This window comes from Peromyscus californicus, unplaced genomic scaffold, assembly GCF_007827085.1.
Source record: "Peromyscus californicus insignis strain IS unplaced genomic scaffold, ASM782708v3 Scaffold_4__1_contigs__length_199733344, whole genome shotgun sequence".
NCBI lineage: Eukaryota > Metazoa > Chordata > Mammalia > Rodentia > Cricetidae > Peromyscus > Peromyscus californicus.
Genome location: NW_026294562.1, coordinates 175,133,108 through 175,147,851, shown reverse-complemented (window position 1 = coordinate 175,147,851; position 14,744 = coordinate 175,133,108). Strand labels below are relative to the sequence as shown.

The 14,744-nt window shown below is 49.8% G+C and overlaps 1 protein-coding gene and 1 pseudogene across 1 annotated transcript; one reads left to right on the top strand and one right to left on the bottom strand.

Moving 5' to 3' along the window:
• Positions 1–8,328: 8,328 nt before the first annotated feature.
• On the bottom strand, positions 8,329–9,151 carry LOC128095355 (non-histone chromosomal protein HMG-14-like; annotated as a pseudogene).
• Positions 9,152–12,251: 3,100 nt separating this feature from the next.
• Positions 12,252–13,876, top strand: LOC128124096 (interferon lambda-2-like). The gene is made up of 6 exons (XM_052760320.1): positions 12,252–12,261; positions 12,343–12,527; positions 13,031–13,108; positions 13,364–13,507; positions 13,608–13,694; positions 13,778–13,876. The coding sequence occupies exons 1-6, from the start codon at positions 12,252–12,254 to the stop codon at positions 13,874–13,876; spliced, it is 603 nt and encodes a 200-aa protein (XP_052616280.1).
• Positions 13,877–14,744: the final 868 nt, after the last annotated feature.

Below are 14,744 nucleotides of genomic sequence, written 5' to 3'. Positions count from 1 at the left end.
TTTGTTAGACCTCAGGGAGAAATAGTTTGCAATCAGGTTCCCCAGCTTGGGTAACCTTTCCCCAAGGTCAGTCCTGGTTGATCATGGTGATGTGGGATGCCAGCAGCAGGACTCCTGGAGCTGAGTGAGGAATGGATCAGTGCCAGGGATGGGTGGACTTAGCTCTTTCTCCCATGGAAGTGCCTGCTCGACTCTGCATGCTTGTCTACTGGCAAGGCCCGTCTCCTCCACGCTGGGGAGAGAGTGGCCGAGCTGCATTCTCATCCCACTAAGGCTGGCAAGTGTAGCACCCCACCCCAGCGGTAATCTGCTGGCCTCCCAGCTCCTGCATCCTGTTCCCCAGCCTCCTCGGCCTGTAGATTGCACTTCTGTTGGTCATTCCCTGCGCCTCCCTGTTCTCTGAGTAGACCTTCCTGTCTTCTCCTCTGGCCTTTGTTCCTCCATTCCTTCTACCAGCAGTGAAGAAGGGATCTCCTTTTCCTCTGCTCTCCCAGGATTTGGCATCTTTCTTTTTTAAAAATTAAACTTGGTGGCCGGGCGGTGGTGGCGCACGCCTTTAATCCCAGCACTCGGGAGGCAGAGCCAGGCGGATCTCTGTGAGTTCGAGGCCAGCCTGGGCTACCAAGCGAGTCCCAGGAAAGGCGCAAAGCTACACAGAGAAACCCTGTCTCGAAAAATGAAAAAAAAAAAATTAAATTTGGTATGATTATGTAGCTTGGTGTTCTCATGGGACTCCTAACGGTGAGAGTGGGAGGGGGGTGTCTCTGACTCTTTTGTCTGCTTTTGGGACCCTTTTCCTCCTACTGGGTTGCCTCGTCCAGCCTTGATATGAGGCTTTGTGCCTGGTCTTATTGTAACTTGTTATGCCACATTTGGTTGATGTCCCTTGGGAAGTCTGCTCTTTTCTGAATGGAAACAGAAGAGGAGTGGATCTGGGGGGGAGGGGAGGAGAAGGGAAGGGACTGGGAGAGAAGGAGGGAGGGGAAACTGTGGTTGGGATGTAATACATGAGAGAACCATAAATTAAAAAAAAAAGAAAAGGAAAAACTAAATTTGATTTATTATTGCTGGTGGTGTCTATATGTGTGTGTTTGTGGGCATGTGTTTGCCATGTTGTGTGCATGTGGAGGACAGAGAACAATTTTATGGAGTCATTTCTCTCCTTCTACCTTTGTGTGAGTTCTGGGCATTGAACTCAGGTCACCAGGCTTGAGCTGTCTTCTGACTGCCACATATGCTTGGTGGCATTCCAGTTCCTGGACTCACACGCACACCACAAGCAAACAAATGTGATAAAAATGAACTCAAAATGTATAAGGGAACTAAACACAAAATGCAGAGCTAGGACATTGTGAGACGATGACAAAAAGCCAGGAGGTGGTGGCGCCCTCCTTTAATGCCAGCACTCGGGAGGCGGAGGCAGGAGGATTCTTGGTAGTTAGAGGCCAGCCTGGTCTAAAGTGAGTTCCAGGACAGTCAGAGATGTAATATAGAGAAACGCTATCTCAAAAATCAAACAGAAAGTATTTTAGCCAGTGTCCTTATATGTAGCACTGGTTGGCCTAGGACACATTGCGTAGACCAGCCTGGGAGTGGGGACTAGTGATGTGGCTCAGGCTTTGCTTGTTTTTTTTTTTTCAAGACAGGGTTTCTCTGTGTAGCTTTGCGCCTTTCCTGGAACTCACTTGGTAGCCCAGGCTGGCCTTGAACTCACAGAGATCCGCCTGGCTCTGCCTCCCGAGTGCTGGGATTAAAGGCGGGCGCCACCACCACCCTTGTTTTGTGTTTTGTTCGGTTGGTTTTTCATTTTTCAAGACAGGATTTCTCTGTGTAGCCCTGACTGTCCTGGAACTCACTCTGTAGACCAGACTGGCCTCGAACTCACAGAGATCCACCTGCCTCTGTCTCCCAAGTACTGGGATTAAAGGTATATGCCACCAAACACAGTGTGGTTCAGTTGTTAGTGCCTGCCTGGCATGCAGGAAACTGTGGACTGAGTTCCCAGCACTCCGTAAACTAAGTGTGGTGGTGCTGGGAAGGTAGAGGCAGGAGAATCAGGAGTTCAAGGTTATCCTTGGCTACATAGCAAAGGCAGTCTGGGCTACATGAGATGCCATCTCAAAAAAACAAGCCAAGCAAAAATAAACATAACAACTCTTCACTCTGAGAAAGACATTGCTTTGTTTTGAAACAGGATCTCTCTGTGTAGCCCTGGCTATCCTGGAATTTGCTGTGTAGACCAGGCTGGCCAAACCATCATGGGAGCAAGGACTAGCAATGTGGCTCATTTTTGTTGTTGTTCATTTGTTTGTTTTTATTTTCTTTGTTTGTTTTTGTTTTATTTTGTTTTCAAGACAGGGTTTCTCTGTGCAGCCCTGGCTGTCCTGGATCTAGCTCTGTAGACCAGGCTGGCTTCAAACTCACAGAGATCCACCTGCTTGTGCTTCCTGAGTGCTGAGATAACGGCGTGTTCCACCATGCCCAGTAAGAAAAGTAGTTAAGAGAGTGAGAATCACGACTCCCTGCCTGCCTCTCCACTGAGAAGCAAGGTTTGAGGAAAACACTGGGGTCAGTGCCCAGGCTAACCAATAGTTACTAACCGAATCTGTCAGGGGGAGGGGGGGACAGTGGTGTGTGTAGGACACATTCCCCAGACCTCGCCACATTTCCCACATGCTCAGGGCCACCAGAGGCTGACTTTTGGTTTTCACAGGGTGCAGCTAAGTCATAGGGCCAGGGACAGAGGCCACAGGGTCCCCTCCCCACTCCTCCCCAAGCTGAGCAATGACAAAACCCTGTTCCCATCCTCATAGACCTACCAGTGTCCTCCCTGGCCCCAGGGCCTTGACTTCACCGCTATCATTTTCTTCTGCTTGCCAACCTTTTCAGAAATGCTCCCCCTTTGAAACTCATCTCCAATTATCCTAAATTGATCCGGCCATCTGTTTCCTGCTGGGTCCTAACCCCTGCACTGTAATTAGAGACGTGGGAGAGTGCAAAGATGTAAAAGGCAGGCTACCAAAGTGTAGACAGCAAGGATCCAATTTGGAAGATGTTGCTCACAGACAGGGGAAAAGGGAAAGAAATAGGTACAAATTGTCAAAAATAGATTCACCTCCCTGAGGTAGGACCCGAGGCTGACTGCAGCTGTCCAGGTTGTAGGCTTTCCGTGGATGGCACACTTACCAGCCAATGTTGACAACCAGAGTGCACACACCCACAAGGAAATACCCCCGGACTCCCTCCTGCAGGTGAGATGAAGTGGGATATGAGGGAGGTGGTGTAGAGTGCCCGCCACTGTTCCGGATTTCTCTGTGTTTATCAAGGTTTATTCAGTGAACATAAATTGCTAATTTTATCAGGAAAAGATGTAGTAGCTTTAATGTTTGGAGCAAAACAGAGACATTGAAATAGAGGCAGAAACATCCGTCAGGGTGTTTATATGACAGAGAGGAGGAGGGGGGAAGGACACACGGGTAGAGACAGACAAAGATAGAGAAGGAGACGAAAAGGAGGTCTAATATACAGGAACAACAGAATGAAATAGAGAGGGTTTGAAATGAAGGTTTGGGGGACTGTAGCAGCATTAGAAAAAAACATTTTTGTCTCTTCCAGAGCAGGAGATGGAACTCAGGGCCTTGCACCTGCTGGGCAAGCCTTATATTCCTGAGCCACATCCTCAGCCCCTCAAGATGGGTTAAAGCAAGTGCTCTACCACTGAGCCACACTCCCAGCCCCTCACTGGGGGATTCTAGGCAGGGGCTCTACCACTGAGCCACACCCCCAGCCCCTCACTGGGGGATTCTAGGCAGGGGCTCTACCACTGAGCCACACCCCCAGCCCCTCACTGGGGGATTCTAGGCAGGGGCTCTACCACTGAGTCACACCCCCAGCCCCCTCTGGAGTATTCTAGGCAGGGGCTCTACCACCGAGCCACACCCCCAGTCCCTCACTGGGGGATTCTAGGCAGGGGCTCTACCACTGAGCCACACCCCAGTCCCTCACTGGGGGATTCTAGGCAGGGGTTCTACCACTGAGCCACACCTCAGCCCCTCACTGGGGGGATTCTAGGTAGGGGCTCTACCACTGAGCCACACCTCAGCCCCTCACTGAGGGAGTCTAGGCAGGGGCTCTACCACTGAGCCACACCCCCAGCCCCTCACTGAGGGAGTCTAGGCAGGGACTCTACCACTGAGCCATACCCAACCCCCTGGCACATAGAGAAACCTGTGTATGTAGGAGAAATCTGTTTGTGTTTTAGGGGCTTAGTTTTTCACTATAGAACTGGTTATGGTGGGACTTCACCTTCGGAAGGTTTCTGATGATGAAAAAATATGATGTGCATGCATCCAGTAGGTAGAGCTTGGTGTACAGTGACTTCTCTAGAAGGACTGATTACAGTTACAGTTGAGGAAAGGACAGACAGACTCAGGAGAGGAGAATTGAGGTTTGTTATCTGAGGGTTGGGCAGCTGCCATCCTGGCACAGGATTACTTGTTAGTAAAGTTCTCACAAGCTGACTGAGATCACATGGGCCTGGAGCCAGAGATGACAATCTGTAAATAAAGGTTATTCCAGTTGGGGAAGCCTGACTGCGATCTGTTTCTCATCTAGGCCCATGAAAGCCGTCACAGACCATCCAGACACCATTGCCCAGTGTGGACGTCACTCTGCACACCATCCAGGGGACAGTGGAGTCAGGCCCGGCTGCAGCAGCAGGCACTGAGTGCACAGTGCAGGTGAGGAGGAGAGATGCTGGTGGGAACAGTCTGCTGGGGTCCAGGCAGTCTCCACCCCTCCGTGTGACCATCACTAGACCATCTATGGACCCTGAGTCTTAGCCAACCTGAGAGTGTCCCTAGCAGAAGGGGACTGACCTGCTGGGGCCCTGGCCTTGGTCTCTGATGCTATGGCCTCTGGTGAGAGCAGAAATGGGACCATATAGTGGGGTTGGATGTCCTGTGGACGTTGAATGGTAGAAGATCCCATCAGGAGGACACTGGGTGCTAACATCTCTTCCACTACCGGTAGCTGGACCACAGGGCTTTGGTGGCCACCATGCCTGGCCCTAGTGTGTGTTAGAATATTAAATGGTTCAATAGAAGAATTCAGTCAGGCAGTGGTGGTGCACGCCTTTAATCCCAGCACTCAGGAGGCAAAGACAGGAGGATCTCTGAGTTCGAGGCCAGCCTGGTCTACATAGTGTGTTCCAGGACAGCCAGGACTACACAGGGAAACCCTGTCTCAAAGAGAAACAAAACAAAACAAAAAAAGAATCAACACTTGCTGATGGCATTTTCACTCAGAGACAAACAACCAAATTTGTGATAAAGGGTTTCTAAATGAAGGTAATTGTTTGCCTGGCTTTCTTCACATAAATCAGCTATGAAGAGAATCAAATCCCAGCATTTTTAAGCTGGATGCAGGAGATTCATGAATTTGGGTCCAGTCTGGGCTACATAGTGAGTTCCAGGTTAGCTTGGGCTATAAGAGCTAGCCATGAACTATTCACATAGATGCATATCTTTTTTAATTTTCAAAATTTATTTAACTTTATTTTATGTGCATTGATGTGAGGGTGTCAGATCCCCTGGAACTGGAGTTACAGACAGTTGTGAGCTGCCATGTGGTTGCTGGGAATTGAACCTGGGTCCTTGGGAAGAGCAGCCAGTGCTCTTAACCACTTAGCCGTCTCTCCAGACCTAAGTGCATATCTTTTAAAATATACAAAATGCCTGTGAAATTAGCACACGTGAGCATCTTAAGAAATGGAAAAATCAGGACTAAAGAGCTGGCTCCATGGCTAAGATCACTAAAGACCTGGGTTTGGTTCTCAGTACCCACACTACGGCTCACAACCACCTATAACTTCAAATTCCGGGCTCCCGTGCCCTCTTCTGACTCCCTTGGGCATCAGGCAACTGATGCACACACAACATACATGTCAGAAAACACTGCCACACAAAAAATAAAATAAATCCTTTTCTAGCGCTCCATTAGAAATGGCTTTGCTTGTCCCTCCAGGGTTCTAGTCTGTCACTTTGGACAAGGTGATCCTGGTCACACACATGTTCATTGAGATCCTGGTCACACCCATCCCAGAGCAGATCTCCCTAGGCATGGTGGCAGAGGCAGGAGGATCAGCAGCTCAAAGTTATCCTCAGCTACACAAAGAACCCCAGGCCAGCCTGGGCTACATAGAGAAAACTTGTTCCTCCCCTTCCCCAAAAACAAAAGTAAGAAGAGGGCGGATGAAAAACAAAACAAAACAAAAAACCCTCCGGACTCCACCAGAAAACATTAGATCTGACAAATACTCTCAGTGACTTTGCAGGACACAAGTGCAACCTACAGGTGCCGGCAGCTCTTATGGAGCTGGGGCTACACCCACCATCAGTTGATGGACTGGTGCTTATCATGCATGAAGCCCTGGGCTCAGTTCCAAGAATGGCATACACTGGGCATGGTGGAGCACACCTGTAATTCCGGCCTTCACACAGAAGCAGGAGGATCAGAAGTTTGAGATCATCTACACATTGATGTGAAGATAGCCTGGCTGCACAAGACCGTGTCTCAAACAAAACAAGACAATCAGTAGGGTTTTTTGTTTGTTTGTTTGTTTTTTCGAGACAGGGTTTCTCTGTGTAGCTTTGCGCCTTTCCTGGAACTCACTTGGTATCCCAGGCTGGCCTCGAACTCACAGAGATCCGCCTGGCTCTGCCTCCCGAGTGCTGGGATTAAAGGTGTGCGCCACCACCACCCCGCAGGTTTTTTTTTTTTTTTAATGCCAATAATAAACTTGCTAAGAACGAATTACGATGAATTTTCCATTCACAGTTGTTTCAGTGAAATAAATAGTGGGGAGCAGATAAGAAGGAGAGGGAGTATTCAGAATGCATCCTATCTGCGCATGGAATTGTCAAAGAACAAAATCTCCTAACAAAGAAATAAGTAAGCAAAGGTAACCTAGGAATAAACCTCGCCAGGGAGGTGTAGCCTCTCTACAGTGAAAACAGAGACTCTTAAAGAAGAAACTGAGGATAACACTAGACAATAAAAAGGCATCCAGACTCATGAACTTGCAGAGTCAATGCTGGGAAACTGACTGTATTACCGTAAGTGATCTATCTACGCACTGTGCGTCCCGTCAGAACTCCAATGATAAAGCTGGATCTGGTGGTGCACACCTTTCGTCCAGCGCTCCAGAGGCAGAGGCAGGTGGATCTCTCTGAGTTTGAGGCCAGTCTGGTCTACAGAGTGAGTTCCAGGACAGCCAGAGTTACACAGAGAAACCTTGTCTTGTAAAACAAAACAAAGTAAAACAAAAACAAACAAACAAATCAATGATGTTCTTCACAGAACTAGAAAAAACAATCCTAAAATTCAAATGGAAACAGGAAAGACCACGAAGAGTCGAAGCAGTCCTGAGCAGAAAGAACACTGCTGGGGGTATCCAATACCTGACCTCCTCACATTATACAAAGAGCTGTAGTGACAGAGACAGCATGGTGCTGTCACCAAACCCAGATGTGTAGGTCAGTGGAACAGGACAGAGGACACAGAAATCAACCTTGTGGTGGTTTGAATACAAATGGCCCCCACAGGCTCATAGATTTGGAGGCTTGGTCCACCAGGGAGTGGCACTGTTGGAGGTGTGCTCTTGTGGAAGGAAGTGTGCCATGGGGGTGGGCTTCGGTGTCTCAGATGCTCAAGCCAGGACCAGTGTCTCTCTCTCTTCCTGCTGCCTGAGGATCCAGTTGGAGAACTCTCAGCGCCTTCTCCAGCACTGTGGGTGGAATTTTCTGTCCTGCCAGCCAGATCCCAAATAACTGCATGGAGACTTCTATTAATTATAAAATGCAGCTGATGGCTTGGGCTTGTTACTAACTAGCTCATACAACTTAAATTAGCCCATATTTTATAATCTATGTATTAACACGTGGCTCATGGCTTGTTACCTTATCTTCTTGTACACTTCCTGCTTCCCCTGTGTCTGACTGTTGACTCGATCTTCTTTATCCCAGAGAGCATTCTCCCTGTCCAAAAGTCCCACCTAACCTCTTCCTGCCTAGCTATTGGCCATTTATCTCTCTCTCTTTTTTTTTTAACTCTTTCACAACTGAGACTTTATTGGTTGAGTACACAGTCATTTCGATTTTTGAAACATGGACCCAAACTGTAAGAGTCATACACTCTGTTCACGTACCCAGAAGAGCCACGTGTTGTTTCTCTTTGAACTTATTCCAGTGGTGTTCCATCCTAAGCTTGGCAAGTTTTCCCTAAGACCTCACATAACAATCAAATGCTCACAATCATTAATTCCACTGACTCACAATTTTATGCCACATACAATACATACTCAAAATTTCAATCTTTTACAGCACATTATCACAATTGTTAGGAAAATGGACTGCCGTGACCAGAGACAGTTTGACAGGGCAAGGACCGAGGAGTGGTTTTTTAGGATACAGTTCTACTAGAAACACGAGACCAGAAATAACTGAAAATATTCCAGACACAAATGCACGACCAAGACTCCAAGTATGCTTTGTGTTGTAGGATATAAAACTAGCCCCCTCTACGGAATGTTAGGGTGACCCCCGAGACAGTCACAGCCTCTCCTGATGCAGTATCCTGCTCTTTTCTGGTTGTACCAAAAAATAAACAACCAGCAAGTGATTTAACCTCTTAAAAAAATAATTTACACTTAAAAAATGGGATGAGGCGGGACTTCTTCCCACCTTTTAAAAATGTTTCTAGAGCTACTAAAAAACTCGCATTTACAAAATAGTTGATAAAAATGTTCCTCTGGATTGTACAAGAAGGGAGGCGGGGACACTGACAGACACGATGGATGGTTAGTCGGACTTGGCTTCTTTCTCTTCTACTTTAGAGGCTGGACTCTGGTTCTCAGCCTCTCCGTTTTCTGCAGGCACGTCTGTGGTCTGCTGGTCAGCCACCTCCGCCTGTTTGCCCTTTGCTCCCCTCTTCCCTTTGGTTTGCACTTTTTTGTCCGATGGTTTATCCTTTCCCGCGGCCTTCTTCGGCTTCGCGTCCACCTTGGCAGGGGCGGGCTTGGCCCACAGCCTCCGGGAGCGCCGCTTGGGCTCCGCCTTCACTGCTCGTCCGCGCTAACTTTCCTCTTGGGCATCGTGGCTGCGCATGCGAGGCCGAACCCGTCACGGAGCTACGCCGCCTCGGCCGCCACTGCACGAACTCCCATTTATCTCTTTATTAAACCAATGAGAGCAACACATCTTCACAGTGTACAAAAAGATTGTTCCACAACACATCACGTCTGCATGCGTGTTACCATGTTTCCCACCAATGATGACAATGGACTAAACCTCTGAAACTGTAAGCCAGCCCCAATTAAGTGTCTTCCTCTGTAAGAGTTGCTGTCGTCATGATGTCTGTTCACAGCAATAGAACATTGACTAAGACAAATCTGAATAGCTAAGTGCACACACTTTTATCAAAGTCATAGAAAACATACATTGGGAGCTGAAGAGATTGTTCGGCAGATAAGAGCACTGGCTGCTCTTCCAGAAGATCTAGGTTCAATTCCCAGCACCCACATGGTGGCTCACAACCACCTGGAACTCCAATCCCAAGGGTTCCGATGTCCCACCAGTCACAAACATGGTACACATATATACATGTAGGCAAAACATCCACACACAGAGAATCTTAAAAAAAAAAGTACATAGGAAAAAGAAAATGCCTGACATTTGATGCTGGCAAAGCTGGATCCACACTCGTGAGAGAAACTAGATGCATGTCTTTCACCCTGCACATAGATCAATCGAAAGTGGACTGAAGACCTTAACTTGAAACCTGACATCCTGAAACTGCTAGATAAATACCAGCAGACACTTGCACACACAGACAGACAGACAGACAGACACAAATAAATAAATGAAAGTGAAGAGTTTCTGCACAGTATGGAAACTTGCAACAGAGTGTAGATATGGGCTTACAGAATGAGAGAAAATCCCTGTCAGCCATACGTCAGACAGGAACTAATATCTACATCGTCTAAAGGATTGCAAACCCAGCACTTGAATCCCAGCACTCAGGAGGCAGAGGCAGGTGGATCTCTGTGAGTTCAAGGCCAGCTTGGTCTGCAGAGTGAGTTCCAGGACAGCCAGGGCTACACAGAGAAAGCCTATCTTGGAGGGAAAACAAACAAACAAACAAAAAACAAACCACAACTGGCTGAGTGTGCTAATACACGCCTTTAATCCCAGCACTCAGGAGGCAAAGGAAGGTAGATTTCTGAGTTCAAGGCCAGTCTGGTCTACGCAGAGAGTTCCAAGCCAGCCAGGGCTACCTAGTGAGGTGGACTTGAACAACCAATAAACAAGCAAAAAACACCTGCCAATCAATCAATGATCCGATGAACTAACTAAACAGTTCTGAAAAAGAAAAAATACAAATAAATGCAAATGAGGGCTGGAGAGATGGCTCAGAGGTTAAGGGCACTCACCGACTGCTCTTCCAGAGGTCCTGAGTTCTATTCTCAGCACCCACATGGTGGCTCACAATCATCTGTAATGAGATCTGGTGCCCTCTTCTGGTGTGCAGGCAGAACTCTGTATACATAATAAATAAATCTTTAAAAAAATAAATAAATGCAAAAGAATAAACATTTTAAGCGTTTGATATCCTTAGTCATCAGTGGAATACACATTGAAACTACTCTGAGAGTCCATCTCACCCCAGTCAGAAGGGGTATCAACAAGAAAACAAATGGCAAATGTTGGGGAAGGGGAACCCTTATCTGCTATCTCTCCTGATAGAGGGTGTGAGCTGGTGCAACCACAGTAAGAGCCAGTATAGAGGTTTTTAAAAAAAGTGCTCTGGACAGGGTGACGCACGCCTTTGATCACAGCACTCGGGAGGCAGAGGCAGGAGGATCTCTGTGAGTCGGAGGCCGGCCTGGTCTACAGAGTGAGTTCCAGGAGAGGCTCCAAAGCTACACAGAGAAACCCTGTCTCAAAAAACCAACAAAACAAAAATAAAACATCAAACAAAACAAAATAGAAAAGGGAACAACCAGAGGCCCCAGATCTACCACACCGGGACAAAACCCGAAAGGCTCTCAGTCCCACCACAGAGATGTCTGTATAGCCATGATTTTAGCTGCTCTAGTCACAAAATCAAAAAAGGAGACCACCCAAGCTGTTCGCCACAGATGAACAAATAATGAAAAAAGTGGAAAACATCTATGACGGGATTTCACTCAGCCATGTAAAAAAAAAAAAAGAAACTCCAAAAAGTTCAGGGAAATGGATGGACAGGATATTATCACAGTAAAGTGAGGTAATGCAGACTCAGAAAAACAGACACCTCACATTCCCTCCCACGGGAGCCTAGCAAGCATCATGAAACTAGAAAGCGGACCTTGAGGGGGAAAATGAAGTTTTGTGGGAGGAAGGGGGAGGGAGGGGCAAGAGAACACATGTGACAGGAAATTTGAAAACTATAGAGGTAGAAGGGAAGAGGGATGGGTAGGGACAGAACCCAGGGAGCGCATCAACCCAAACGGTGGATGTCTAACATTTTGATGGCCTAAAAAGAATAACAGAGTGTACTTCAGGGTACGTTTGGCCACCTGCATGCTTCCCTCCCACAGGAAGTGGGATCTTGGGGATTCTGTTTCTGAATCTCCCAGGCATGCAGGAAAATCAGTGTTCCTTCTCCTGGGCAGCTCTTGGGGATCTGCTCACTCCCTGATGGAACACTTAGAGGAAGGCAGGACTTTCTAGACCTGTATCATCGCTGTACCCAGAGATCTGCCGCAGGACCTCACCCAGGTCTGAGGCCTGTGTCCTGAAGCTGCTGCCCTTGTTCTGAGCCTCCTGTGGGAACTCTCCTGACTCACCTTGCCCCAGGTGACCTGAGTCCTTGTCACTTTCTTTTTCACTATAGTGTCTCACCTGCTCTAGCCCCGCCCTGCTCTGGGCTTCCCCAGTCTGGGCTCCCCTGGTGGCTGGTGTCAATCTCCAGCCTTGTTTTCACTTTTCCTACATCAGCTGGGGCTGCCCACGAGGCCAGGTTAAAAGCATGGAGCTGCGATGGCAGTGCACTCACACTCGGAGCGCGGTGGACCCCGTCGGAACAGAGCAACAGGCTGAGAGCCACAGGGGAAGACCCAGGCCAGAGACACCGAGCGAGACCGAGGAACCGGGGGCCAGCCTCGAGAGCACACCCGAATCCCCATCTCCTCACAGACCCCAGAGAGCAGCATGAAGGCAGGTGAGTCCCCGGATCGGTGCGCGGGGGCGTGTCCGCACAGCCCCCACCCTCCAGCACTCACTCTGTCCTTCTGGGACCCAGAACCAGCTGGGGGCCGCGTGCTCCTCCTGCTGCTGCTGCTGGCCGCGGTGCTGACGGGAACCCGCGCTGATCCTGTGCCCAGGGCGACCAGGCTCCCACCAGATGCCAAGGATTGCCACAGAGCCCGGTTCAAGTCTCTGTCCCCGCAAGTGCTGCAGGCCTTCAAGAAGGCCAAGGATGCCATAGTGAGTCGCCCTCTGCCCTCCTGTGTGGGCTAGCCTCCACCCCTCCCTTTCTGGGCTTCACCCCTTATGCTACCTGGTATGAGAGTGGTCTCCACACTTCTGCAGTGGACTGACTTCAGCTCTTGCTCAAGTGGGCTAACCTCAGCCCTACCTGCGGTAGGCTGACTGTCACCCCTGCTACAGTGGGCTTCAAATCCATCCTTGTTGGGTGGGGACAGAAAACCTACCCTTTCTGTGGTATTCTAAGCCGCCCCAGTCCTGCAGTGGGTTGATTTCCACCCTTCCTTCAGTGAGCTAACCCACAGTAGGATGACCTCCACCCTTCCGGAACTGGGCTATCTCCTGCTCTTAGTGCAGTGGCTGTCTGGTATCTGCTGCCATGGAGGAGCCTCTGTCTTTCTGGCAGTGAACTTCCCTTTTCCTGTTGTGACTCACCCCAGCCCCACAGCGGTGGTCTAACCTTCACCATCCCATCTGAGCTAGGCTGTGTCTCTGCTCTCCAGGAGGAGTGGTTGCTCAAGAAGGAGGTCAGGTGCAGCTCCCGCCTCTTCCCCAGGGCCTGGGACCTGCAGCAGCTGCAGGTGAGCCGGGGCTGGACACAGCCTGCCCTCAGCAGCCCTCATCTGGGTGCCGTGTGGCCGCCACTCTTCCCTTCTCCCCCTCACTAGCGGTCCATGACCTGTCCACAACCTGACCGCATTGACTATGGTCGTCCGTCCCCTCATCTGTCCCCTGCCCTCTACCTCTCGCTGTCCCTGTCCACTGTCCCCTTCGCCTGTCTCCCTTGACTTCCCCCCGGGTCCCTCACCGGTTCTCTCTCCTGTCTCCTTGCTCAGGTCCAGGAGCGCCCCAAGGCCTTGCAGGCTGAGCTGGCCCTGACACTGAAGGTCCTAGAGAACATGACTGACTCAGCCCTGGTCCCCATCCTGGACCAGCCTCTTCACACCCTGCGCCACATCCACTCACAGCTGCGGGCCTGTGTGAGTCTTGGGTCCCCGGCTCCTCCACATCGTCCCTCCAGCCACCTGGGCTTCCCCTGTGTCCCAGCAGCAGGCTCACAGTCCCCTCCTCTGTCCACAGGTGCAGCCTGAGCCCACAGCAGAGCCCAGGCCTCTGAGCCGCCGCCTCTCACGCTGGCTGCACAGGCTCCAGGAGGCCCAGAGGAAGGTGAGTCTGGGGAGGGGACTGGGGTCTGCAGAGCCTGGGAGCCCTGAGTCCCGGCAGCCCCTGAGCCAGCCCTGTCCTTTCAGGAGACCCCCGGCTGCCTGGAGGCCTCTGTCACTTTCAACCTCTTCCGCCTGCTCACCCGGGACCTGAAGTGTGTGGCCAGTGGAGATCAGTGTGTCTGACCTCAGACCCTCCTGCCAGCTGCTGGAATTCTGCACCATGTGGACGCACAAAGCCCCCGCCTTAATTTATAGCCACCCATGGCTTGTAAAGTATTTATTGATGTGTGTGGGTTCTCAGACTCAGACCCCACAAAATGTCTATTTTTCTACTCTTTGTAAACATTCTGCAAATACACAGTGAGAAGAGACCTTTGTGTTGTGTCTTGTGAGTCTGGGCATCAGTTCTTTCTTCTGCTGTCATGGCAAAGGGCTCTGCAGGGACACTCCTGCTTGCCTTGAGCTCTGGGGTCTAGCCTGGGCTACTGCTTTCTGCCTCTGAGTGGGGAGCAAATTGTTCCTCTGGGACTACTCCTGGGTTGTTCTGGGAAAGTCTCTTCTCTGTGGTTGCAGGTGTTGGCAGTGGGCTTCTCTATGCTCTCCTTTGTTTTGGCTGTTGAGACAGGGCTTCTGGTAGCCCAGGCTGGCCTCCAATTTGCTATGTAGTCTGACGGCCTCAAGCTCCTGTTTCTCCCATTTCCCCTCTGGAATGCAAGGTTGCAGGCACACACTCTTGTTCTAGGTTCTAACAATAGCCCCTCCTGCTTCACCAAAAACACCTGGTGGCTAAAGTCCTCTGCACTCTGCCATCTCCTCTTCTGGAACCTGCGTGAAGACAAAAAAGTGCTGCTCAGAGAGGTGACTCAGCACTCCATTCCCAAAGACAAGGTTTCACGATGACACACAGTCTCCTGCCGCTCAGGCTGGCCTCAAACTTACCATGTAGCTGTGGGTGTCCTTTTTTTTTTTTTTTTTTTGTTTTTTTCGAGGCAGGGTTTCGCTGTGTAGCTTTGCGCCTTTCCTGGAACTCACTTGGTAGTCCAGGCTGGCC

What these genes read in the sequence shown, in the direction of transcription:
- LOC128124096 (XM_052760320.1), top strand. An exon ending in AGAAGGCCAAGGATGCCATA is followed by an intron (nt 12,528 to 13,030) that starts GTGAGTCGCCCT and finishes TCTGCTCTCCAG; the next exon opens with GAGGAGTGGTTGCTCAAGAA. An exon ending in GGGACCTGCAGCAGCTGCAG is followed by an intron (nt 13,109 to 13,363) that starts GTGAGCCGGGGC and finishes CTCCTTGCTCAG; the next exon opens with GTCCAGGAGCGCCCCAAGGC.